Source organism: Hemicordylus capensis, chromosome 4 (assembly GCF_027244095.1).
Source record: "Hemicordylus capensis ecotype Gifberg chromosome 4, rHemCap1.1.pri, whole genome shotgun sequence".
Lineage (NCBI taxonomy): Eukaryota > Metazoa > Chordata > Lepidosauria > Squamata > Cordylidae > Hemicordylus > Hemicordylus capensis.
The window spans coordinates 103,366,817-103,392,955 of record NC_069660.1 but is presented as its reverse complement, the minus strand read 5'-3'; the positions used below and the strand labels follow the sequence as shown (position 1 = coordinate 103,392,955).

Here is a 26,139-nt window from a genome sequence, read left to right as displayed (position 1 = left end):
AAGTTGCTGTCGTGTAACCGATGAGCCCTTAGCCTTTCCCTGATAAAGCACAAGCAGTTTGTTCGTTCTCCTTATCGATTTAATAGCCTGTAGATAGTGCAACAATGCTCTCCTCACATACAACGAGTGCATCCTTACTTCCAGTTGTGTCTGAGGGCCCTGGAAAAACACAGGTAGCACAATATCCTCATTTATATGAAAATCTGTGACCACTTTAGGCCTAAATTTTGGATCTAAATGCATTACGACCTTCTGTGGGTAAATTTGGGTATAAGGGCGGTCAGCACGCATCACTGCTAACTCGCTTACCCTACGAGCCGACGTCACTGCAATTAAGAACGCCGTCTTCAACATCACTATACTCAACGCAGCCATCACCAGAGGTTCAAACGGTTGCTCTGTCATTGCATTCAAAACTAACGTCAGGTCCCATTGTTGCACGGGCCGCCTAAACGGCGGGTACAAATTATTTACCCCTTTCAGGAACTTTTTACTCTTGGGATGTGAAAACACCGTTGTACTATCCCAGCCTTTATGCTCTGCCGATATTGCCGCTAGGTGCACCCGGCGAGATGCATTTGCCAAACCAGACATTTTCAAGGTAGTCATATACAGTAGAACTTGCTTGACCGTCGCCTTCCTTGGGAAGAACCCCTTCTGCCTTGCATAGATCTTGTATCTCTGCCACTTAATTGTATAATTACGCCTGGTCGAAAGTTTTCTACTATTAAGCAGTATTTTATTCATTAACCTATTCGCCAAGCTGTCAACTTCAGCGTGTCTAGCTGTGGGTGTAGTATCAATCCCTGGTCTCGGCTTAACAAGTCTGGGTAATCCGGAAACTGATGATACCGGCTGCGGGATAGCCTTAGCAGGAGCGCAAACCATGGTTGCCTGGGCCACCACGGAGTTACTAGGATCTCCTTCGTCCCGTCTCGGAGTATCTGTGACAACACCCGAGAGATCAGTGGTTGAGGAGGAAACATATAAAAGGGACCCTTTGTCCAAAGATGCTGGAACGCATCGCCCAGAGAGTTCTCGCCATGTCCTGCACGCGAACAAAACCTCTCACATCTTCTGTTCACAGCAGTTGCAAACAAGTCTATCTTGGGCCAGCCCCATTTCCTGAACACTGGTTGCAGATAAACCTTGTTTATCTCCCACTCGTGATGCTGGTTCTGATGTAACCTGCGGCTCAGCCTGTCTGCCTGGACATTGTCTTCTCCCTCGATATGCAATGCCATGGGGAGTATGTCGTGCGCAATGCACCACATCCAAATCTGCTTGCTCAGTTGACACAGGGACCGGGACACTGTTCCTCCTTGCTTGTTCAAATATGCAATGGTGGTTGTATTGTCCAGATTTATTTGCACCAATCCGCCTTTCAGCTGGGGCCTGAAAGCCTTCAATGCCAAGAACACAGCCAGAAGTTCCAGGTAATTTATATGCTTGCGCCTCTGTTCCGGGGTCCACTGCCCCTGGACCTGATGACGGCCACAATGCACCCCCCAACCCCAAAGGGGGGCATCTGTCATCACCCAATGTGACGGTGCTCTGGGCTGGAACATTACTCCTGCCCAAAGATTGTTGCACTGGGTCCACCATCGAAGTGATTCCAACACATAACCTGGGATGAGCAACAGCTTCTTCTGGTTGTCTAAATTTGGACGAAAACTGCGCAGGTACCATAACTGGAGGTCGCGCATGTGAAGACGGGTATAGGCTACAGTAGAGTTGCAGGATGCCATTAACCCCTGTAGCCTTTGAATGGACTCTGCCGGTTGCCACGGTGTCCTCTCGAACAAGAGTACAAGGTCTCTGATCTGTTGGCATCTGGACTCTGGCAATTACGCTCTCTTTTCCTTGAAATTCAGCACCACACCTATAAAATCCACCTGCTTTTGCGGGCTCAATTTTGATTTTTTCCAATTCACATTGATTCCCAATGTGTTCAGGAGCTGTAGGACCAGCTGAATCTGAGAAAGTAACTTTTCTCTGTCGCCGTTCACAATGAGCCAGTCGTCCAAATAAGGATATAATATTACACCCCTTGTTCTTAAGAATGCTACGACAACTGCCATCACCTTTGTGAACACATGTGGGGCCATAGAGAGACCGAACGGCAAAACCATGTACTGGTATGCTATATCACCTACTGTGAAGCAAAGGTATTTTTGGTGCCTCTTGCGGATTCCCACATGAAAATAGGCATCCTTCAGATCCAGAGTGATAGCCCACTCTTCGTTTGCCAGGAATTGCAGAATTCCCTGCAGAGTAATCATTCTGAATTTCCTCGTATCTACATAACAATTCAGATCTCTCAAGTCCATTATCGCCCATATCCCGCCATCCTTCTTGGGGACTTGAAAAATATCTGGAGTAAAACCCCCTCAGTCTGTCCATCCACGGCACTTGCACTACTGCCAGTTTCTCTAGTAACACCTCTACTTCCTCTCGCAACACCTGTGTTGACCTGGTGTACTTCACACCCTGAAAAGGTGGCAAAGCTTTGAACTCTATCGCATAACCAGAGTTTATGATTTTCAGCACCCATTGATCCGATATTATGTTGTGCCACGCTTGGGCATGGCGTGCCAGTTTGATGGAAACATTGGCCATCACGAGACTGGTGTTGGGAGCCTCGGGTACTGAACTTGGTGTTACTATGTGCTTGTGCTGCGGATGGACTTGAACTTCAAAGAGACTGTTTTGACTGCTCCTTGGCTGTCTTTTGGCCCTTTGATTTTTGGTAATAGGGCTTATTCCTTTGATAAGGTCTATTTTGCCTTCTGTACTCCTTCCTATCCTGTCTATAAGAGTAACGGTTTTGTTGTCTTCCATAGGAGCGGCTACGGGATTGCTGTCCTGCCGAAGATGTAGCTGCCATGAAGGACTTAGCTGTGGCCCGTGACTCAGTCTCAGCCAGATGTTTAAAAGTACTAAGCAAATGCCTAGTAACTACCGTTGCTTTCTCATAGGTCTGTGCCAACGCCTTCTGCAAGTCATCAGAGGACATTGATGACGGGTCCTGGAAGAACGTGTCCCAGAGGTGGTGCGCATATCGTGTCATACATGCAGAATAATTTGCTATTTTGACAGCGAGACTAGAATTGGAATACACCCTCCGCCCCAAAACATCGAGCTTTCTACCTTCTTTGTCGGCGAGGGTAGTGTGACGCTGACCACCCTTCGTTGATGCACACTATGGAGTTTGGATCTGGATGTCTTACAAGGTAAGTGTTCTCCTCCTCTTGCACCCGATATAAACCTTCCAACCTTCTCAAGGTGGCCGTGGATGTTTGCAGAACCTCCCACGCAGACTGAGCCACTTTTGATATAGCTGGTATCATTGGAAGGGATACTGGGTGAGTAAGCTTTGCTTTTGGGATCCTTCAGATCTAATTCTGGCAACTTAACCTCAAGGCCCAAGGCCTCTGCCATTTCCCATATTTGTGCGTGGTACGCTTTCAACTCCTCTGTGGGAGAAATGGAAGTTTTCGGCGCCACCTCCGCAGGGGGGGTCAGGCTCACTAGGTTCAGGCAGATTACCGCCGTCAGTGTCAGATATATATGAGGTGTCCATGTCACTACCCCTACTGCTCAAAGTATCATGCATAGAAGCAACACTACCTCTAGGGACAAGGCCGGTAGGGATCGTAGGCAATGCCTTCTGTCGCTCTTTTATAACAGCCCTTGGACGGCTTGTCAGCCCAGTCATGTCTGATGGCCTCTGCGACTCTACAGGACACTGCTGTACATTTGGTAGTGGCGGAATTGAGCTGAGATGACAGATTCCATGCTGCGCCTTCCAGATTTTGTATTCAGCATAGTCTGGTGGATAAATTACGTCCGGGCTATGCCTGAAACCACAAGAATGTGTGATGCGACCAACATCCAATGACGTGGCTGTAGTTACATTAGTCGAGCGTGCCAAAACAGGCACAGGTCTAGGAAGACTGTGCCGTTCAACTGTTGGGGCCACTAGATGCCTAATTGGACTTGTTGAAGTGGAAACAAGGCGACTCGACTCCCATGGCTGTAATGGTACTCTCACTGGAGATAAGGATGGAGTTTTGGGAACTTCAATGGTAGTCAATTGTTCCAATGCTTCAACAGCAGCAAAACCATGGAAGGTCGAGCCCGACGGTGTGCCTTCACTAGACTCCAACAGAGCCATCAGTGAAGTCCTAGCCTTAGGTAAGGCCATTTCCTCTTCCAACACTGCTTCCCCAAAGTCCATAAAGTCTTCTAACCGATAAGCCTCCCTAGGCGTTGCTGCTGGAGACTGAATCGGGGTTCGTGCAGGAGTCAAGTCTACTGCAGCTCGGTGTCGTACCGCAGGTTGCACTTCCCTCGATGTCGAGGCTGTCGATGTCGACACGCACGGAGCATTCGGCCCTCCCATGGATGTCGATTGCCAATTGCGCTGTTGGTGTCGATAATACTTGCTCCATCGATACCAATCCCAGTGCTGTCGATGTCAATAATGCTGGATCCATCGATACCGATCCCAGCATCGATGTCGACTTCGGCGCCACTGTCGATGCCAATGCCACCGCCGATCTCGATGCAGAGGGCAAACCATCTGACGATGGCGAGCTCTGCAGCACCCAAGGTGACGGTGCTATCTTTAGAGTAGTGTCCCAATCCTCAGCCTCAGTTTGCAAATCTGTAGGCGAAGGAGTTCCACTGTGAATATGAGTCTTTTTGGTCTTCTTCCTAGGTGGTGAGGAATTGCCCTCCTCATCTGTGGAGGAGTAACGAGCCTTCTTGTGTTTATGCCTCCTCCTCCTAAAGGTTCCAGGTTGCTTAAATTCCTGCTCTGTAGTGGCTTTAGACTGCGCGGTTGCAGAGTCCACTAAGAGAGTCACCGATACCGAAGACACTGTCTCACTTGACACCGACCTCGACGTCGAGGGTCCCGATACCGAAGGTTTCAGTGTCGGGGTCGGAGCGCGTCTTCATAAAGCACCGCCCTCAATCTCAGTGCCTGATTTTTCAGAGTTTGTTTAGAGAAAGAGCAGCAGATCTTGCAGTTTGCTGGGTTATGTTGCTCTCCCAGACATAGCAGACAAGTGTCATGGGTATCTGTAGTAGGTAATTTCGCTCGGCAGTTAGAACATCTTTTAAACGTAATTTTAACCGCCGGGTTTGACGCCATAGTTCAATCCGCCTCACGGCTAATTCTAAACCCGAAAGCTTTATCTTTTCTATTCTTTTTTCCTTTAGGGAAAACCAAAACACAAGTCCTTTTAAACAGTCCAATGTCGAGCACCAAAACATTGTTCCGAATCCATTCCAAGTCATTTCCTGTAGTATCAAGAACAACTTCCGAGGAGCAATCTGATCCGAGGTTTAGACGCAATGGCGGTCTAAAAGAAACTGAGGAAGACACGCCCCAACTGTCTTATTTAACGGGAGCATGATCATGTGCAGGGCAGTTGGAGGCGGCACGAGGAGCTAGTCAATCGGTCCGCGAGGTCCCTGCGTAGGCGCAGAACCCATTCTTTATTAATGCAACGGATCACTATCCAGATCCATTTGATGTTATGTTCACTCTAATCAGTCTATGATCTAACATGAACTCTGCTCTGTGTCTGGAGTTAGGCCTTCTAATGTAGCATACAAACTCTACCCAGCAACCTTTGGCCCTTTTAAGAAGTCTTTACTTACCATTAGTACCATTTAATTTTATGGAATGGCTAATGAGTGCTTTAATGAGCAAGGGTTGTAGCACCAAAGATTAATTGATTTAGGAATAGTATAAGCAATAGTTAATTTAAACTTTTAGATGGCCTTTTTGCAAATAATGGAATAACATACTGAAATATGAATTGTGAATATGAATAGCTGTGCTTTTCATCAGGTCAGTAATCTGAAAATATGAACTTTTGAGTTTACAAAGCAAATTCCAATGCTTCTTTTTGAGGTTTAAAGATGGATTGGATGTTGCATATGCAATATATCAAGTCTACAACTATCACTTACTCTTGTTGATTGGATCTGCCATAGGGATGCCAATACGGATACAGTTTATAGCTTCAGGGCTATCAGGTTGTGGAAGATCTTCACAATTAGGGAGCTTTAAGCGCATCAAAATCATAGGGTTAGATCTTGCAAAGATGTATTCAGTTTGGCAAAGGACATTTTCCAGAATTTCACACTCATCACGGCACAGATCTCGTGGTTTTGCAACGGAAGAAGTCTCATCACAGTATGGGAAAGCATAATGGCACAGTGAAGGAATCGCAAACTGGGAACATTTATCAGATAAATGACTGGAGGTCCCAATCATTGTGAAGGCAGCTGTAATACACACACAGCAAAGGAGTTTAGGCAATATGGTACAGTGTTGTAGATTTAATATCACAATATGTGCATGTTTTAATTGTAATTTCTGTTTTAATTGTTTTTAATGATTTCTGTTTTTAATTGTAAACCGCCCTGAGCCATTTTGGAAGGGCGGTATAAAAATTGAATAAATAAATAAATAAATAAATGTATCTTAATAAACAATTATTATACCATTATAAGGGTGTGACCATAGCTCAGTGGTAGAGTACCTGCTTGTACAGAAATATTTCAGCTTAAATCCCCGGCATCTGCAGGAAGAGCTGGAAAAGACCCCCCCCACACACACACACACAGCTGAAAACTCCTGAGAGTCACTGCCATTCATTATAGATAATACTGAGCTATAGAGACCAATGGTCTGACTAGATATATGGCAGCTTCACATTCCACTACTTGTCAACATTTTTCAAGTCTAACATTAACAAGCCTATAAACTTGAATGTAGCCTATCAAAGACTCTCTTCTATTTTTGCTGCCTGCCTGGGACTGCAGCAACATGAGAGTTATCAAGCACCTAGCAAGTCAGAATATATGGCTTATAGGCCAAAGTCAAGAACCAGCTAGCTTGGGAGGTGAGAAGTCAGGCCTGCTTCAGAGAACATTGGCCTATAAAGTAGACATTTTTTGAAACTTTGACCCTACTCAAAGTTAGCTAGCTGCACTTAAGGGCCCATTAATGGTCAAATCCTTTACACTGATTTGAATGAAACTTAAAAAACCACTGATTTCTCTGGATCGGAGCTACTATATTCAATATATAGTTTTAAAGGTACATATAGACATACACAGTAGAAAAGATAAATAATATGCAAAATATTTTGTTTAAAACAGTAATTCCATTGTTGCGGGTAGCTTTTCATAATTCTGGAAAGTTATCTCGGGTATTTTACTTCTGAATGTATTTACTGCACCACTAACTGCAGGACAGCCTATCCACCAGGCTGACTGAGGCATGTATTTCAGGCGGCGTACAGACAGGGTGTCCCATGCCTTCCAGCTACCTCAGCCCAACCTACACCCATCCAGCCCTCTCAGTGTTATCCAGCAGCATGTCAGTGGCATGCTAGCCACAGCTCCTTCTTCTCTTCTTGTATGCTGCAGCAGCAGCAGCAAAGGAGGAAGTGTGTTCTAGCTCAAGCTTCAACTTTCCCCTACACATCCTCTTTCACTTTGTTTCTCTCTTCTTTTTCAAAATCCAGAAAGGAGGATAAGGGAAAACAGCAGCAATGCTGGCTCTAGCATGCTCCAGGGTAAAAGAAAGAAAGGAACTTGTGCTACAGGTTAACAGAGCAAGGTACAGTGCAAGGGGTGGAATGGAACCTCGCTGCGCCACCTCAGGTGCCAGGAGGCTTAGGGTGAGCCTGGCTAAATATAGGTTCTATTAGACATGCAAGAACCTCTGTGGTAGTTTGTGACAAGGTCACAAACAGCAGCAATTTGGCTGAGAATACAAGGAACCGAAAGGTTTACTTACCAGTAATTTGATTTTCTATTTCACCTTGCATATGGAGCGACTCCATGTAAATGGTTCGGTTGCCAATAAACCTTGCACATGCAATTCCTCTGTATGGCTGGCAAAATCCATCCTCTTCATATTCATCACTAAAATCAAATATGCATAATATATAATGTAATTGAACAGGGGCTCCTGACCTTGGGTGATATTGTTGGACTAGACTTCCCAACATCCCTAGCCACAATGGCCAAAAGGGGATGATGGGAGCCCAACATCTGGGGATCCAAGTATGAGACCTCTTGTAACAGACTAATATATTTTTATACATAAGATAACACATGTTAATGGGGATGTCTCATATAGCATGTTTAGTAGTGTTAATCCATTGAGCAGCTCACCATTAGTTAGTGTTGCTTCCCCCCCCCCCATTCTATGTGAAGTCTCAGTCTTTATTAGTACAGCCAATGGCCAGAATTACAAAAATAAAATCATTTAGAATTAACAACTTCATTCTGAATAACACCACAAATATAACAGAATTTAGCAACATTGAGTAAATTCTCCTCTTTACAATCCTTTAAAATTAAATTTAAATAGTCCATTTCAGTTAATCCTGGAAACAGGATAAGTTGAGGTGAAATATATTTCTTCCTAATGTCACTGTAAAATTGGCAATACAAAAGGACACGAGCCGTCGTCTCAACTTCTCCCGATCCACATGGACAAACACGACAATGATAAGGAGTATTTTGGAATCTCTCCTGCAGCACAGCTGTATTCATGGCATCACAACGGGCCAAAGTTAAAGCCCTAGGAAATTTAGGTACTGTAAGAAGAGATAAATATCTAGCTGAAGAATAGCTTACAGTTTCAACGTTCAGGAAAACACCTCTAGGAATTCGACTCCTGTCAATCTCAGATTCCACATCCAGAATCCTTTCCTTAAGTCTGCCCCTAGCCTCCTCTTAAGGCAAACTAAGAATGGCTGCAGGCGAAAATCCGTAACACTGCAATCTCTCTTCAATAGCTTCCAACCACGCTGAACGATAAGTATCTTGAAAAATCAATGAGACAATACCAATAGGCCTAAACATCAATTTGAGCCAATAACTCAAAATGAAAAACCATGCCCAAGCTTCAACCTTAATCAATCCTGCCTCAAGGCGCAGCACTACTCTGGGCACACAACCAGGTACTTGGAAGATGTTTTTCAGAAAGGTCGATTGTATTGCCTCAACTTTCTCAAAATTAGAGTATAGTCCCAATTGAACACCATACAGTAGCTGAGCCCTTACCTTTGCATCAAATAGTTTGATAGCTGCTGGAATATACTGAGCACCTCTAGAGTGGAAGAAGGACTGGATTAAATTAGCACTTCTTCTTCCACTCTGGATAACATAATCTCTGTGCAATAGTCATGATCCAGTAGCAGAAAAAACAATCCTGAGATATTTGAATTGTTTCGCTTGTTCCAGTTGGACTCCATTAAGGAACCAGCGATGTAAACTAGGGCGCCTCGCAAATACCACAATTTTGGTTTTGCAACAATTAACTTCCAACAAATTCAACTTACAATAATAATCAAGAGCATGCATAGCTCTCCTTAAACCCACTTGAGTTCTCGATAGAATGACCGCATCATCAGCATAAAGTGGTTTGTTTTAAAAAACTGTTTAAAGATTCACATTTCCCTGGCAGAGCAAAAACACTCTCCTATTGCTTGAGCTGATTATGGCATAAGCACTGCTCCACCTTTTTTCAGCCTTCAGATATGTGCTGATTCCTGAAAATGACTGAAAAAGGATTTATAAAAGGAAATAAATCTATGAATTTATTCATAGATTCAAATTGATGAATCTGCCATTCATAGAGATCCTGAATGATTGCAACTTACTTTGCTGTCAATGAAGATCACAATGGAGTAGAAATGAGGAGAGTGAAGACCACAAGATTAGTATTAGAGCTGGTTCCATAACTCATATAAACTCCCCTCCCCCAAAAATTGTCATTTTACAGGGCATTTCAATATAGAGGAATTAAAAAATATATTTTTCTTCCCCTTAAAATAAAAAAAGGGAGCAGGAATGGGGAGGGAGGTTGAACATTGTCCGTTTCTTTCTTTTTTTGTCTTTCACCCTAGTAACAGCTGTAAATAATTTTGGTCAGGGCTGGTGAAATCTCCCCCTGTCCCTCAGGGAATGAGAAATCTCTTGAAAATAAAGGGCAATCATTATTACACTTGCATGAGTTAATTCATGCCTCTAAGGTAGATTGGGAGTGTTATCCTGTATCATGGTAGGCTTCAGCTGCTTATCAGTGGTAAAAAGGTAAAGTTGTGCTGGTGTCAACTCCTGGCGACTACAGAGCCATGTGGTTTTCTTTGGTAGAATACAGGAGGGGTTTTACCACTGCCATCTTCCGTGCAGTAAGAGACAATGCTTTTCAGCACCTTCCTATATCGCTGCTGCCTGATACAGGTGTTTCCCATCGTCTGGGAAACATACCAGCAGGGATTTGAACCAGCAATCTCTTGCTCCCTAGGCAAGTTACTTCCCTGCTGCGCCATTAGGTGGCTTTATCAGTGGCAGTGTTCGTGCTTCTATCTGATATAAGAACAGCCCTGCTGGATCAGGCCCATGGCCCATCTAGTCCAGCATCCTGTTTCACACAGTGGCCCACCAGATGCCTCTGGGGAGCCCACAGGCAGGAGTTGAGGCCCTCTCTCCTGCTGTTACTCCCCTGCAACCGGCATTCAGAAGCATCCCTCCTCCGAGGCTAGAGGTGGCCCATAGCCCTCCAACTAGTAGCCAGTGATAGACCTCTCCTGCATGAAGTTATCCAAGCCCTTCTTAAAGCCATCCAGGCTGTTGGCTGTCACCATATCTTGTGTCAGGGAATTCCACAAGTTGACTATGCATTATGTGAAAAAGTACTTCCGTTCGTTGGTTCTAAATTTCCTGGAAATCAGTTTCATGAGATGACTCCTGGTTCTAGTGTTATGCGAGAGTGAGAAATTTCTCTCTCTCTCCACTTTCTCCACACCATGCATGATTGTATAGACCTCCATCAAGTCTCCCAACAGTCATCTTTTTTCTAAACTAAAAAGCCCCAGGTGTTGTAGCCTTGCCTCATAAGAAATGTGCTCTAGGCTCCTGATCATCTTGGTTGCCCTCTTCTGCACCTTTTCCGGTTCTACAATGTCCTTCTTTAGATGTGGTGACCAGGATTGTATGCAGTACTCCAAGTGTGGCCGCACCATATTTTTGTATAAGGGCATTATAATATTAGTATTAATAATGACAATGGCCTTCATTTTACCTCAGAACTGCTAGGTCTCATGCTCCTATTTGGTTTTTACAACCCTCTAACCTTGTACCGCATAAGCAGAAGGGGCAGCTAAGTTCCTTGTAAGGGCCAAAGGGCCCAAAACTTTTAAGGCATGACAGGCAGACATTCAACAGGTTAAACTTTATATATTGAGGCCTATGTGATAGAACAGATCCAATCTACCTCAGAGATCTGTGTTAAACCATTCAAATATAACAAAATTTGCCATTTATTTTCAAAATATGTCTCTTTCCCTGAGGCAGAGACAGATTTCACCAGCCCTGACAGAAATTATTCTCAGGTATGACTAAGGCAAAAGGCCAAAAGACCAAGAAACAGGCTCCGTTCACCGCCACTTCTCGACACAGTTGCTCTACTCCTTTTTTAAAAGCAGAGAAAAATCAAATAAAAATAAGTCCCCCTTACACTAGTATGGCATACAAAGGGATGATTGGGGAGGGGAGATTTTTTGAGTTATAAAGTTGGCTCTAATAATAAACTTGTGGGCTTCATGCTCCTCATCTCCATTCCTCTGAAACCCCGCACCCCCCTCCACACAGTTGCTCCCTTTGTTTAAAAAGGGATAGATTTTTTTAAAAAAAAATGCATAAAGATACCATATTGGAGGATAATAAACATTTTATAACTTATTTGTACTAACACTGAAATGGCCCTGACACACAAACCACAGGGATTTCTCACTGAACAACTTTTCTCTTTTCTGTAGGAACATGCACAAATATTTTTCCCCAGTGTGCTTTTTGTTGTGCTTTTGAACAGTGGTATTATACACCACATGTACCTTGTAGATGTTTCAAAATAATGGTAGTTTTTCAAAACATTGGTTTGTTTTTTATTGGATTATTATAGGAAACCTCACTCTTCATACTCAGTATGACAGGCCGCGCCAAAGGGAAAGCACATATGATGTCACAGCACAGCCAAAATGGTTGATGTTGGGGTGTGGCCGAAAGAATCTTTTTGCTATGGGCATAAACATCTTTGAAATCATTAAAGATAGCCATATCTTTTTATCAGCTCTTCTACTGATATTTCCTTCTCCCATTTGTACTGTGATTTCATTCTTGTCCTTTTATCTTTTTAAGACTGGATTAAATTGAACAATTCAGCTATTTCCTATCCTCCCCAAAGTGGTGAGGAAAGGTTTAAGTTAGCGTTAAGTGCTGAATAAGAAGTCCCTGCTGGTATGTTTCCCAGACTATGGGAAACACTTATATCAGGCAGCAGTGATATAGGAAGATGCTGAAAGGTATCATCTCGTACTGCGCGGGAGATGGCAATGGTAAACCCCTCCTGTATTCTACCAAAGAAAACCACACATGACTCTCTGGTCGCCAGGAGTCAACACTGACTCAATGACACAACTTTACCTTTAGTAAAACAATGGGGCTATTCTTACGATCACAAAAATCAGGCTAGGAAAATCCTAGCCCGATTTTTGTGATCGTTAGAACCACCAGGCTTGCAGCCGAGCCCGGTGGTTCCGAAGTGGCTAACCCACTCCTGTAGCCCACCCCTTAGCCCGGGATTGCAGAGTGAGCGCTCCGCAAACCCAGGCTAACTGCTTGTGAGTAGCCGTGGTGCGGCTCTGTGGCGTGGCTACTTGTGAGTAGACCCCGGCCGGGAGGCTTAAAAGCAGCCTCCCGGCTTGGGGGTCTCCCCAGTATGCCCTGCACGCTCGTGCAGGGCATACTGGGGCTTCTGGGGGCCGCGTGTCCCCCGCTCCCCCCACCCCCCGCTGCCTCCGTCTCGGGGCCGGCCATCGTGTGGGTGGCCAATCCGGCTGCCCAGGGCTCCCTGCGCACTCGTCTGCGGGGAGAGCGGGCTTAGCCCGCTCTCCCCGCAGTTTTGACAAAACCAGGTCTCACGGATTGTGAGACCTGGCTCAATAACTTGTCTTCCTTTTACAAGGTCAAACATTAAGAAGCAGACATACTCAACTTCTATTGGGTTGTTTAGTACAACCCAATGAAAATTGATTTGCTGTTCAGTATTTTTACGTATTTGTAACTTGTCACATTTTCACCACATGGGATCGATTACTATACTGATGACATCAGCCCCAGGGTAGAAAACGTTTTTTGCACTGAAGTCCTATTGATTTCAATGGTACTGAAACCCATCAAATGTTAAGGTTTGTGCCCAGGACTTTGAAGGTTTGATTTTACTGTGCTTCTTATAAACAATCGCCTTTCTCTCTTGGAATTAGTAAGCTAGGAGGAGGAGTTTGTCTATGAAAAAATGGGTAAAACCTGCCAAATACATACACGTGAACAGGCCCTAGAGTTAAGATCTGTCAATTATATTGGCACCTATACCAGTAATAGAAATAAGTTCCATTTGATTCAACACAAATGGTTGGAGATGACAGAGTGGAAAAGAGCAATCCTCTTTGCTTAACAGGATAACTTATTTCATGTGCATCAAGGTCATTTTATTACTATATAGAGCTGAGCATACTAACACATTCACGTTAGTACTGTATGATTTATTTTCATATTCTTAACAAACTCTCTCTCATACTCTGTAATGTTGTTCCAACTCTATGTGAAGTAAAATATAAAAGCTTTTGCTTGGCAAGAAAACATTAATGCAAATGGATAATAATGTTCTGTCATACTTTCCAGAGGAGTACAAAAATAGTTACTTTTGTCCAACTTAAAATTGGATATGGGTTTGCTCTGTTTTGTGACAAAAATTTAGAAATTCAGAGTTTATATTTCATTTTAGGGAGGGAGGGAGGGAAAGAATGATCTCAGAGACAATTTTAGATAGTTGAAAGGACACATATATCTACAAGGAGAAGTTCTGATTATGAGTTGTGTAAATGCTTCAAGGAGAAATTTTTGTGATCTGCCTGAAATTGTATGTCATCTGGATGGTACAATGCTGGGTGGATTCTGAAGTCATCCACACGTTTGGCAAGCTACACAAATATAGCTTCCTGAATGTGTGGTTGCTATTAACTCTACTGTGCGAGAACTGAGGACTGTCAGAATTCCACACTGTTAGTGATATAAGAAGTCCATCTATGTTCTCCTCTACTCCTAATTTTCTATGTTAGCTATAAGCAATTCAGATTGATCTGAAACAAACAGCAAAGGAGAATAATAAAAAGAACTATAAAGATGTGATGCTGACATGATCTTATGATAACATAATAGCTAATGAAAATTCCAATCTCTTCAGTGAATTTCACACATAGTCTAGACAGAGTAAACTTACTTAGCCAACATAACTACTTAGAAGAACATAATTTGAGGACTGTAGCCTAAAGCTGCAGTCTTCAAAAACTTTACTTCAGCAGAATTCTATTGTTTCTCATGGGACTATTTCAAAACAACAATCTGAGGACTGCAGCCTAATTATGATAATAATGCACTGGACCCAAAGGCTCCCTTCTTCCAATGGAAGGACTCCTTTTGTCAGAGGTAGGGAACCCTTCGATTCAACACATTTTCTAGCAGCAAAAGGAGACAGCATTGCACACACCTTAGAAACATCCAGAATCCAGAACACTGACCATATGTTTTGCAGAAAGAGCACTTTTCTGTAAAAGGAGGGCAGGGTTTGTGCAAAGACAACCACTACTGGTGAGAACTGGGTAGAACAGTGGAATAGAGAGTTTGGTATGCTAAATAAAAATGCATCAATTTTGCCACTAATCTCCTGGCAGAAACACACTGTAGCATTTACTGGTTCTTTTATCTTGTCATCATTAGCAAGTTATGTCCTTAGACATATATAATTCATATCATAAAACTAAAAGATAGCATAGGAAACTACAATTCTGGATGAAAGGACCACAGTATGTTAGTTCTTCCCAAAGAACTAAAACTGGCCTAGTATAACTGCTACAAGCCAGTTCATAGCCACAGAGCAAGATGGTGGTGTTGTTGTGTGTTGTGTGTGTAATATATCTGTGATCTAGATTTTTTGTTGTGTGTGTAATATATCTGTGATCTAGATTTTTGTTGAGTGAACACCAACAGCTGCCTACCAACCAGCTATCATGCTGCCAACAAGTTTAGAAAATATACCCAGTGCCGGAGATGAATGTGGGCTAAATGTAGCCCTCTGAAAATGACCTCTGTAATTACAGATTTGAATTACATTTGTTGATCTGGAATCTCAGACCTTCATAAATGGTTTGCAATAATTACTTCCTTTCTAGAAACTCTCAGCTCTGCACACAGTAAAGTTAAAAAACAATGGTAGCTGCTTGTACTCTTCGTCAGAGCAACAGCAGCTGTTACTGGTTATGAAACAGCACTAGTTAATACTCCATGGATCTTTCCTGGCAGCTGCCCTACAACTCATATGCTCACAGTTATGAAAATGGCATGAAACTTCTAGCATTTGCATTTTGCTTCATGGAGCTATTTTGGAGGGTGGCTAGCCTTCCAAACGATGGAAGGCTAGCCTTCCAAACTTTGGAAGGCTAGCCAAACCATCATGAGGATATGTCAAACAGGATGCATCAAGTGCTGAGCAGTACCTACTTTGGTGGGCCTCTATTTTAAAAGCTCTATTTTCCATGTTTTTGTGGCAGCACCATGTGAACATGGAATTTGGCATCTGGCACAGAAATTGGTATTCTGAAAATCTCAGCTTTCATTTTAAAACAAACAAACAAACAAACAAACAAATCAAAAAACCAACCAAGAAAGCCAAAACCACCATCAGAACTAGAAACAAAACCTGAAAGTGTCTGATGGCCCAGATAAGCCTGACAACATGCTGGCAGTACCTGGTGAAATCTGAGAAACCCAAGAGAGAAATCTGAGTAGAATTTCTGGTGGTCATAGGATAGAACCTTAGTGCTCTTTAGAGTTAATTGGATGAGAAAATTACAATTATGCAAAGCAAGCAAACAAGCAAACATTTGTTTTGTCTGTCTACTTTATTCCAAGTGCAGCATTTAGGTTACCTTGCCACAGTATATGGATTTATGTTTTTAAGCAGATAGCAAAACTATATTACTATTCTACAAGCTAGTGTTTTATTCTTCTCCTGCAAATTTCTATACAATATTTCCATCAAGGCTGGGCATAGACCTCTTGATATATAGTGATTATGAAACTCTCATCATTGATCTGCTGATAGCAATAAAAAAAATGCTACAGTCCTACATTCAGAGTTCATTGATTTTACAGCATATTGTGTAGTAGATACTTAAAATACAGCTGGAATTGGTGTTACTTATCAGATAGTACTGCACACTCCCACACAATTGTCAACCCAGGAAGTCTAACTTAAATCACAATTAAATTGAAACATGAGAGAAAAGAACTTCCCTTGAGGAAGCAGCTAAGTTCAGTTTTAGCCCTTAGGTTATTTTAAAAACTTTCTTCTACCAAATTCCTTTTTAGCCGACATATGATACCTTTTTAACATGAGCTTTATGAACAGTGATGAAGTGCAACAACTTCACAGTCAAGCAGTTGTGTCTTTGTTGGCCACCCAGATGGCCTCTCTTTCATGGCTTTGTTGTAACTTTCTTAGCATAAATGATGTAGGTCCAAATGTACCTGAAGTCCTCCTTAGTAAAACATTTCACTATTTTCACACATACATCTATTTATCTGACACATTGGGCCCGGAAACCAATATTCTCTAGAGGAATGTCACACATGTAGACTCTTTGCTCTAAATAGGAATTATTATGTGCACACTTTAACACAGTATGTTTCTTGAATGTTTTTTAGCTCATAAGGTAGAGAACAAGTTATCTTTTCGTTCTTAGAATTTCCCTTGGAATAAAAATGATATACATCACCATAAACATTGTGTCAAATCCCAAAGTGCCTACTTAGATTCTATACAATCCTTACTCAAAAAGAAGTCCTTTATGCACAAGATTTGGCCTACTATCCTGTTCCTCTAGTTCCATTTGTGTAATATTATAGCTTTAAATATTCCAGGTAATGACGACATTAACTAGGCAAACTTGGCATATATGAACAGCCTCTCTATTCATAGGCAAACCAGGTGATCAGCAACTGACACAGCAACAAACCCATGTTGTATTTTTTAAATGGTCCCATGTCTCTGTAACAGTTTTTTCCTTACAGAGCTCTGAGGCAATATATATCCATTATAGGTAGGAATGGGGCAAGTATTCAAGGGGAAGCTGAAAGGCACCCCTTCTTCCTGCTCAAAAAGTTGTAACCAATTTTAGGTTGGTCTAGGGCCAAGGCCCATTAGGCTGAGTAAGCCTCAGAATGGTGCTTGCTTTCTGCCCCATTCACTAGCCCTCCACCATTCTTCCTTGCCCTTCACAAACAAAAATCCACACCAAGGCAGACCTTTCCTGATGCAAAAAGGAAACCAGCAGCAGGAGGTGGCAGACAGGCCATCTGCCAACCAACTCCAGAACCTGACATTATGCTTCCAAGCAGAAAAGCACCATGTCAAGGTATGGAATCAGGCAGGCAGTATGGGTGGTTGGACTGCCTACACTGGGGTGAACTGGTCTCCTTCCTGTTATTGATCAGCAGTCCCCCACATCACAATGGAAAGGGGTTTTTTTGGCTTGCAAAATTTGCTCACAAACTGCCTGGGTTGGGGATAGAATAGTCTAAATACCTATCTGGCTTTTGTAAGCATTATTTGCAAGTACTCACAAAACCCCTCAAGGAATTCTTGAGAAATTTGGATGGTTTGTGGGATGAGCACCGGGATGTTGACTCTCCATTGCTAATTATAAACTAGATTATAATACAGGTGTTCAGATCCTTCATCCACTTTACACAGACTGCATAAGCTGATAAAGTTCTACAACCTCTTGACTATACAGTATAGCATTTTTAGCATGCTAGTGCCTTTGTCATGCCATGGAAGTAAGCAAGTAAGTAAATTCACAGGTCTCTGATCCTGCACTAACCTGGCAATAATTTGATGGTTTAGAGACCTTCTTTCTATTTCCTACCAGATGCTGTTTTCCAGAGTCAAAACATACAGTATATGATGCTTTCCATTCCTTGATCGGACATTATGCAAATTGAAGGCACTGTACTCACATACAACACTCCTGTAAAAGCACTTGAAAGTGTAACACACATGAACCCCACCTCTGTTCTCCACAAATACGTTTGTCTGCAGAGATAAACTTTGTACTAGTAGATTTTTTTTTTCTGTGATCAGAACTTTGGGGAATTCCACATCATGGGTAGGATTTATTTATTTATTTATTTATTTATTTATTAAAAACATTTAATATACTGCCCACTCTGAAGACTCCGGGTGGTGCACAAAAACATGCAAACAAGGCAACATTAAAAATTACATACTGAATTAAAAACTAAAGTAACTAACAAAAAACAAAAAAAGTAAACTACAGGGCAAAAGCCTGGCGAAAAAGAAAAGTCTTCAATAGAGATTTGAAGATCAGTAAGGAAGGGCTAGATGAATCTGAACAGGAAGAGAGTTCCAAAGAAGTGGGGCAGCAACCAGTCAGTCAGTCATGTTTATTTACGGTCATAGACCAAAATTAGGGGGCAGCAACCAAAAAAGCCCTTTCACGGGTCTTAGAGCCCTGAACCTCTCGGAAATCAGGGACTGACAAAAGGGCCATCTGAGATGATCTAACTGGACAGGATGTAACTGGTTGGGAGAGGTGGGTTTGTAGGTAGACAGATCTCTCCAAGTATAGCACTGGTCTGAAGATAAATGCTTCAAGCATGGAGAACAGGAGTAGTGATTGTCACGTGCATCATTGTGTGGGCAAGGCTTACAAGTGCATTCTTCCAGTTTTCAAAACGCCTGAACAGGTCAATCATAATGTCTGATTCTGTGGTTTTGTCTTGTTTTTGTAACTTAAATAAGCCAGGGGGCAGGATTGGGTGTGCAGAGAAGAGGCATTTAACTTTTACCCCTCACACTATGATCCTAACAGGAACAACTCCCCACTAAAGTTGCTATGAGCCATTGGACACTTCTCTCTTGGGATTTATAGCAGCTTGAAGGGGCATTATTGTTGGGACCAATAAGTGGAAAGGCCCCTTCCCTCTATGTCATGAGCCTGATTGCCCCTGCTCCCAAGATGCTATGCTATAGTTAGCATCATGTCTGTTTTGAACCCCACCCCCAACATAAATGATATGGGGAAGCAGCAAAGAGCACTAACTGCATGGCTGTCTCCAGGTGTCTGCAAGAGTCCTGAAGTGTATTGTTCTGCCTGTTGTCCCTGCTGGCAAAAGAACAGAGGCAAAAGGCCGGAACTGTCCTGTAGAGCTGCAGGATAGGTCTTTAAATGGCAATACCATGGTCAGGTCATTAACCCATTTGGGTAACAAGTGCATATGTATGCAAACTCATTCCTTTCCTCCACTGGTGGTGGCAGCAACGATCAGTAGCCCTCTTCCTTCCAATTCCTTCTTGTTGCCACTGCCTTGTGGGCCCAGAGAAGAGGATTCTCACAGATGCTTCCCCCTTTGTGCTCACCAGGAAATGATGTGGTGTTCTTCCCCCTTCTCTCATGTATGGTATCTCTACTTTTTGACACCATCAAATGCTGAGTAAGTGAAAGGCTCATTTTTTTATTCCACTAAAAGAATGCTGGTCTAGCCTGTGGGCATATTAAAATCTCACCCACCCCCCAACTCATTTTTAATGTATGCTGAAAAGCTTAACAGTAGCAGTTTACATTATCAAGAGTTGATATTTCCTTTTTAATCATGAGCTGATATTTCCTGTTTAACTTCAGTAATTTAGCTATCACATTGATTGATTGATTAAGTGCCATCAACTCGATGTCAACTCTTAGCGACCATATAGATAGATTCTCTCCAGGACAAGCTGTCTTCAACTTGGCCTTTAAGGTCTCTCAGTGGTACATTCATTGCTGTCGTAATTGAGTCCATCCACCTTGCTGCTGGTTGTACTCTTCTCTTTCCTTCAACTTTTCCTATCTTTTCTTTCAGCTATCACAATAGTGTGCTGTATATTGTTGATTTGGAGTAAATCTTACCCCCAGATTCATTGGCACCATCACTATTTTAAATGGGAATCCCCATATTTACTAGCAAACCATCACTGAAAAAGTGGATACATCCATTGCCACCATCTTTAAAAAAACAAACACAAAAACTATTCACTAAGCAATCTGCTTCTCTTGAGCACCACAATGAAAACAGGCAGCCTGACTTTTTTATTCATATAGAGAGAAATGGGAAGATGCAGAGGTAACCTGAATACAGGCGATATCCTCCAGCCAATGAGCTGCTAAACTGCATTTGTGATTCTCCTGAAAAGTCCAGGCAGTTGCTCTCTCCCCACAAGAAATCTGAAATTGCTGAGGCAAGGGTAGTATCCCTGGAATTTGGGCACTCCAGGTAGTTGCCTAGTTCACCCCCATGGCTGAGCTGGCTGTGACTCTGGGTACCTTGTCTGGAAATGTGAAGCCTCCAAGTAGAGAAAGGTATTTTGAGTCCAGGCTTTTGTTCCTCATTTGTTAAAAGTGAAACTTAAAACATACTTGTTTTCACTTATGTTTCAATAATGTGACAGCATGTGCTATTTTAGTGGTGTCCCCAATTATTATTTTTTCAATGAAGAAAGGCCAAATAACTCTCTGTTTTATAAACAATGGCTGGTTATCCATGGAAACCAATCTCTAAATGTAAATGTAGCCTTTTGTTCTTAGTTTTTGTTCCGTTCCTGCCCCTGCCTCCCCGGGAGGGAATTTTCTGATGTGATTAGTAGAAAATGGAATAAAAATAAAAGATTTCACTCTCAAAAACCTATCTCACATTCTTGTCAGAATCACCATCACTTCTCCCATGCTATATTATGGCTATGCATTCAAACAGATATTGCTGTGGGTGAGCCAATGTTATGAATTTAAGTATGATGAAAAACATACTGCCCAAGTCATGAATGCCCAAGTCATGGATGAAGAGTGAAATACATTGAACTTAAATTAAAGAGAATGCTTATGTCAGCTTAGTCTTAATTTGGCACATATTACTAATTACCATTAGTAACAATTACTGCAAAATGAAAATTATACTAACAACTCTTATTGAAGTCCACTGAAAAAATATTCTTAGAGCTCACAGAGAAGAAATATAAAGAGAGAGCTCAAGCATGTTCATGCTCTGATTGCTGGTTTGTATGTGGCTGTAGGGTACCAGACAGGGGCGTAACTATAATAGGGCAAGGGGAGATAGTTGTCTGGGGGCCCACTGCCTTGGGGGGCCCCCAGAGCCAAGTCACATGACTGACTCCCCTAGCCACACACCAGCCCAGGCTTCCTTCAGTTGTATTCATCCTCCAAAATTGATGTGAGTGTTAAGACCTGGAGCTACCAGAACAGCATGTCTTTCTCTAGTACCATTAAATGACTTACATCGTCCACAATTCACAAAACCTTTAAAAAATAATTTAGTATGATGTTCTATTGTGGCACATAGGATATCTATCTATCTGTCTATCTATCTATCTTCATGAGCTGAGCTTCAGTGAGGGGGGGGGCATTTTAAAATCTTGTCTCTGGGCCCACTCTAACCTTGCTACGCCCCTGGTACCAGAAAATGCAATGCTGGTGTATGCCCTTTCCCACTGAATAGAGCATGGGTGGGCAGACCTAAGGCTTCCAGGAGCTACTACTTTGTTTTTCTAGAGCCTTGGGACCTACCACTACTAAATAGCAGACTGGGAAGCTAGGACCAGTCACAAAATGATGGCTTCAGAAGACAGAACCAGTTGCAAAATGGCAGCTTGTACAAAAATTAACACTGACACAATAAGAGATTGATTTTATGTAATTATGTATTTATCCATCGGCCCTATCCAAAGGCTTTGGGCGGGGTACAATAAATTTAATAAGACATAAAACATACCACATTTAAGACACAGTGCTAAAAACAATTCAAAAACAATTCAAAACCATTTAAAACTAATTAAAATACTTTAAAAACAATTTAAAGACCTTGGGAGGCCAGGCCAAACAAATAAGTATTTAGGGCACTCTTAAAGGCTGACAGTGAGCCTAAACTGCAGATATCTGCCAGGAGTGCATTCCATAGGCCAGGAACAGCTACAGAAAAGGCCTGGTTCCAAGTTGCCGCCAGACGTACCAGTGGTAACTGGAGACGTACCTCTCCCAATGACCTCAGCAAGCGATGGGGATCATACCGAAGAAGGTGCTCTCTAAGGTACCCCTTACCCAAGCTGTTCAGAGCTTTAAAGGTAATAACCAGCACTTTGTATTTCACCCAGAAACATATCGTCAGCCAGTGCAACTGTTATGACAGGCATAATAAGGTCTCTTCAGGTTATCCCAGAGACCAGTCTGGCTGCCACATTTTGAACTAACTGAAGTTTCCAAATGACATACAAAGGCAACCCTGCGTAGAGTGCATTGCAGTAGTCCAGCCTGCAGGTTACCAGCTGATGCACCACTGTTTTGAGATTGTTCACACAGCTGTTGAATCAACCGAAGTTGATAGAAAGCTCTGCAGGCCATAGACTTCACCTGAGATACCAGGGTGAAGCCTGGATCCAATCTGTTTAGAGACTTTTCAATGTAAACTTCCATTAAGGAGACAGCTATTTAATGATGATTACATTAAAACATCATGAACATAATGATCTTCCTGCCAACAGGAGCTCGGCAGTATCCGGTTCAGCAAATGGCGGCCTTTAAAGTGCTAGGGTGCAAAGGATTCAGATAAAACAGGAGACAGAGCAGAACCACGTAAAGAGCAGACAGAAGCCTGTGCCAGCTGGTCAAAGAGTCCAAAGAAAGATAGCATACACCAGGGAAGAGATTCAGCATGTAGGTGCTTATATGCCAATGCCAGAAGCCTCTGAGTCAAGATGGGTGAGCTGCAGTGTTTGGTTGCTAACACAGAAATAGGTATAGTGGGCATAACAGAAACATGATAGAACAGTGAGAACCAGTGTGTCGTAAATCTGTCAGGCTAGCCAAACAAAGCATAACAGAGGCAGTAGCAGAACAGCAAAGTCTAACAGGAATAAATTCTCCAAACCAGGTCTAGTCTGAGTCAATTCCAATAAATGCAACAGAGTCCAAAGCGAAATCCACAGGCAAGGTCAACACAGTCCAGGATCCAAACAGTCAAGGCAATACACTAACACAGCCGATTAGCTCACAGGAAATTGATGTTGCTATCAGCAGGGTAGCTATGTTACAGGCATCTTAAATAGGCTGACTCCCAGTGCTGTTAATTAAGAGTTGCTAAGTCAGAACCTTTGCCTGTTTTTCTACGCATGTGGCTCCTTAACTCTTTCTATCTACAGAAAGGACAGGGAGGGCGCCATGGAGGTGGCCTGTACAGTGCATGGAGCACTGTATTTAAAGAAGGGACAGAATCTAACAAGCTAGAAAACCTAGGTGGACTGGAGTCTTCCACAGAAATCCTGTGGGTGACAATACAAGGCCTGAAAGGAAATGTGCTACTGGGGACATGCTATCGCCCTCCGGATCAAAACGCTGACAGTGACTGGGAGTTGCAGGAGGAAATCAGGGAGGTATCAAGGAGAGGCATGGCAGTAAAAATGGATGATTTCAATTACCCACATATAGACTGGGGAAATTCACTGTCAGGTAATGACAAAGAGGTCAAATTTCTACATACATGGAATGACTGTGCCCTAGAACAGTTGGTCTTGGAACCAAACAGAGAGAAGGAGATCTTGAATTTATGGACCTGATGTGTGATGTCAGTGTCATCGACCCTTTAGGGAACAGTGACCATAGTGAGATTAAATTCAGCACACATGTGGGGAGAGAATCACCAAGAAAGTCTAACACAGACATTTTTAATTTCAGAAGAGGAAACCTCTCCAAAATGAGCAGTATGGTGAAAAGAAAGCTGAAAGGGAAAATCTGGAGAGTCACTTCACTCCAGAATGCATGAGGTTTACTCAAAACCACAATACTAGAAACCCAATTAGATTGTATACCCAAAAGGAGGAAAGGTACCACTACGTCCCAGAGGATGCCTGCATGGCTAACAGGTAACGTCAAGGAAACCATAAAAGGGAAGAAGACTTGCTTCTGAAATTGGAAGGCCTGCCCAAATGAGGAGAACAGAAAGTGAGGCACTACCTTGGCGTGGTTGTGGGGCTTGCATGCTCTGAGGAAGGTGAGAGCGATGCCAGAGGTTCAACCATACTGGACAGGTCTCACCAGAGGAGCCAGACAAAGAGTGCCTCTCCCATCAACAATATGGTGAGATGTAACTTTAATAAGTCTAAACCAGATTGGTCGTCGCCCGGGTCAACAAGGACCACGCCAGGTGCTGGAGTCCCTGGACATCTGGTGGCAAGTGGGCAACAGGACTCAGGATCTTCAGTTGAGCAACCAGGACTGGAGACTGCAGGGTTACTGGAAGAAATGTTACTTAACCAGAAAAAATATATCAAAAATGTCAACAAGGAAATAATGATCTGCTATTACAAGTCTAGTCCAACTAGAAGAGGTTATTTAAAAAGAATGTACCAAATTATCTGGAAGCATCCAGATACAGAAATAACAGAACAAAGGCTAGCTGACCAAGATGATTCATAATAAGAAATAAAGTATTCACAGAAGTTGAGCTGGAAGAACTGCAAAGAGCAACACAGGCTCAGGATATGGAAGAAGAATTACCACCAACTGAAGCAGTTGCTCAGGCGCAGGTGGAGGGGGTGTTGGAAACAGAGGATACCACAGTTGCTGAATTGTTTCAAAATCAAAACCAGGCAACCTCCCCTTTGCCTTCACCTCAAAAACCCAAATGCCGTTTAACAGAAAAGCAACAAGAACTAAAGCAAAAAATAACTGAGCACATGAACCAAACAACCACCAGGGTTCGACTTCCAGCTCTAAAAACAGTTGCCAAAAAACAACTTGTGCAGGCATTAAAAGATGTCAATGCTGCACTTGCAGAAATAACAACCAAGAATTTGCAAGAAACAAACCAACTAATGTACAGTACAGCAACAATAACAACAGAAGAGCTCGGATATAAGATCGGTGGACCTGTAAAAAAAAGAAAGTAGTATATCACCTAAATGGAAGATTAGATTAGAAAATTAAATCGCCAGGTTTAGATCAGATGCTAGTAGATTGAAAGATATGAAAGACAAGAAGCTGACAAATGAAAACAACAAACAGTATCTGATCCAAAAATACCATCTAGATTCAAGGAAAATTAGAGAAGTCCTGGAAATAATAAAGCAGCAAATAACAGCAGTGTCAAAGAAGATTAGCAGATATGAAGCCAGAATTACACAACACAGGCAGAATCTCCAATTCCAGTCGAATCAGAGACGTTTCTACCAAAGCATAGAAGGAGAAACTGCAAGAAACATAGAAACACCAAATAAAGAAGAAACAGTGCAATTCTGGGGGAAATTATGGGACAATCCAATAAATTATAATAAAAAAGCAGGCTGGGTGAAAGAGGTTGAAAAATGTAACCAACAAATGCAAGATCTAATAATAACACCAGAATTAATAAGTGAAAGAGTGAACAAAATTAAAAATTGGGCTGCACCTGGCGACAATGAACTGCATGGCTTTTGGCTTAAACACCTAACAAGCCTTTACAAACAACTACCAAAACAGTTCAATCACATTTTGCAAGGAAGTGATATTGAACAATGGTTAACAACTGGAAAAACTCGTATCATCATGAAAGACCCAGCAAAAGGTGCAGTTCCAAGAAATTATAGACCGATAACATGCCTGCCAACCATGTTCAGATCATTAACTGGAATAATAGCAGATGAAGTAATGCAACACTTGTTAACTAATAAGCAGCTTCCAGCTGAACAGAAAGGAAACTGCCAGAACATCAGAGGCACAAAAGACTAGCTGCTGATTGACAAAATGATTTTAGAAAATTGCAGGAGAAGAAAAACAAATCTAAGTGTTGCATGGATCGACTACAAGAAAGCCTTCGATTCATTGCCTCACACATGGATACTAAAATGTTTAGAAACAAAGGGTGTCAGCAAAAACATTC

The 26,139-nt window shown here is 42.4% G+C and overlaps 1 protein-coding gene across 17 annotated transcripts in view; it reads right to left on the bottom strand.

The window, feature by feature from the left end:
* Window positions 1-26,139, bottom strand: part of ROR1 (receptor tyrosine kinase like orphan receptor 1) — a 353,019-nt gene that overhangs the window by 19,502 nt on the left and 307,378 nt on the right. For all 17 annotated transcript variants that reach the window (XM_053243344.1, XM_053243345.1, XM_053243346.1 and 14 more), the window contains 2 exons: window positions 7,829-7,956; window positions 5,989-6,306 (listed from right to left, as the gene is read on the bottom strand). In XM_053243344.1, coding sequence (XP_053099319.1) covers window positions 5,989-6,306; window positions 7,829-7,956 — 446 coding nt within the window. The remainder of the gene's footprint in view (window positions 1-5,988; window positions 6,307-7,828; window positions 7,957-26,139) is intronic.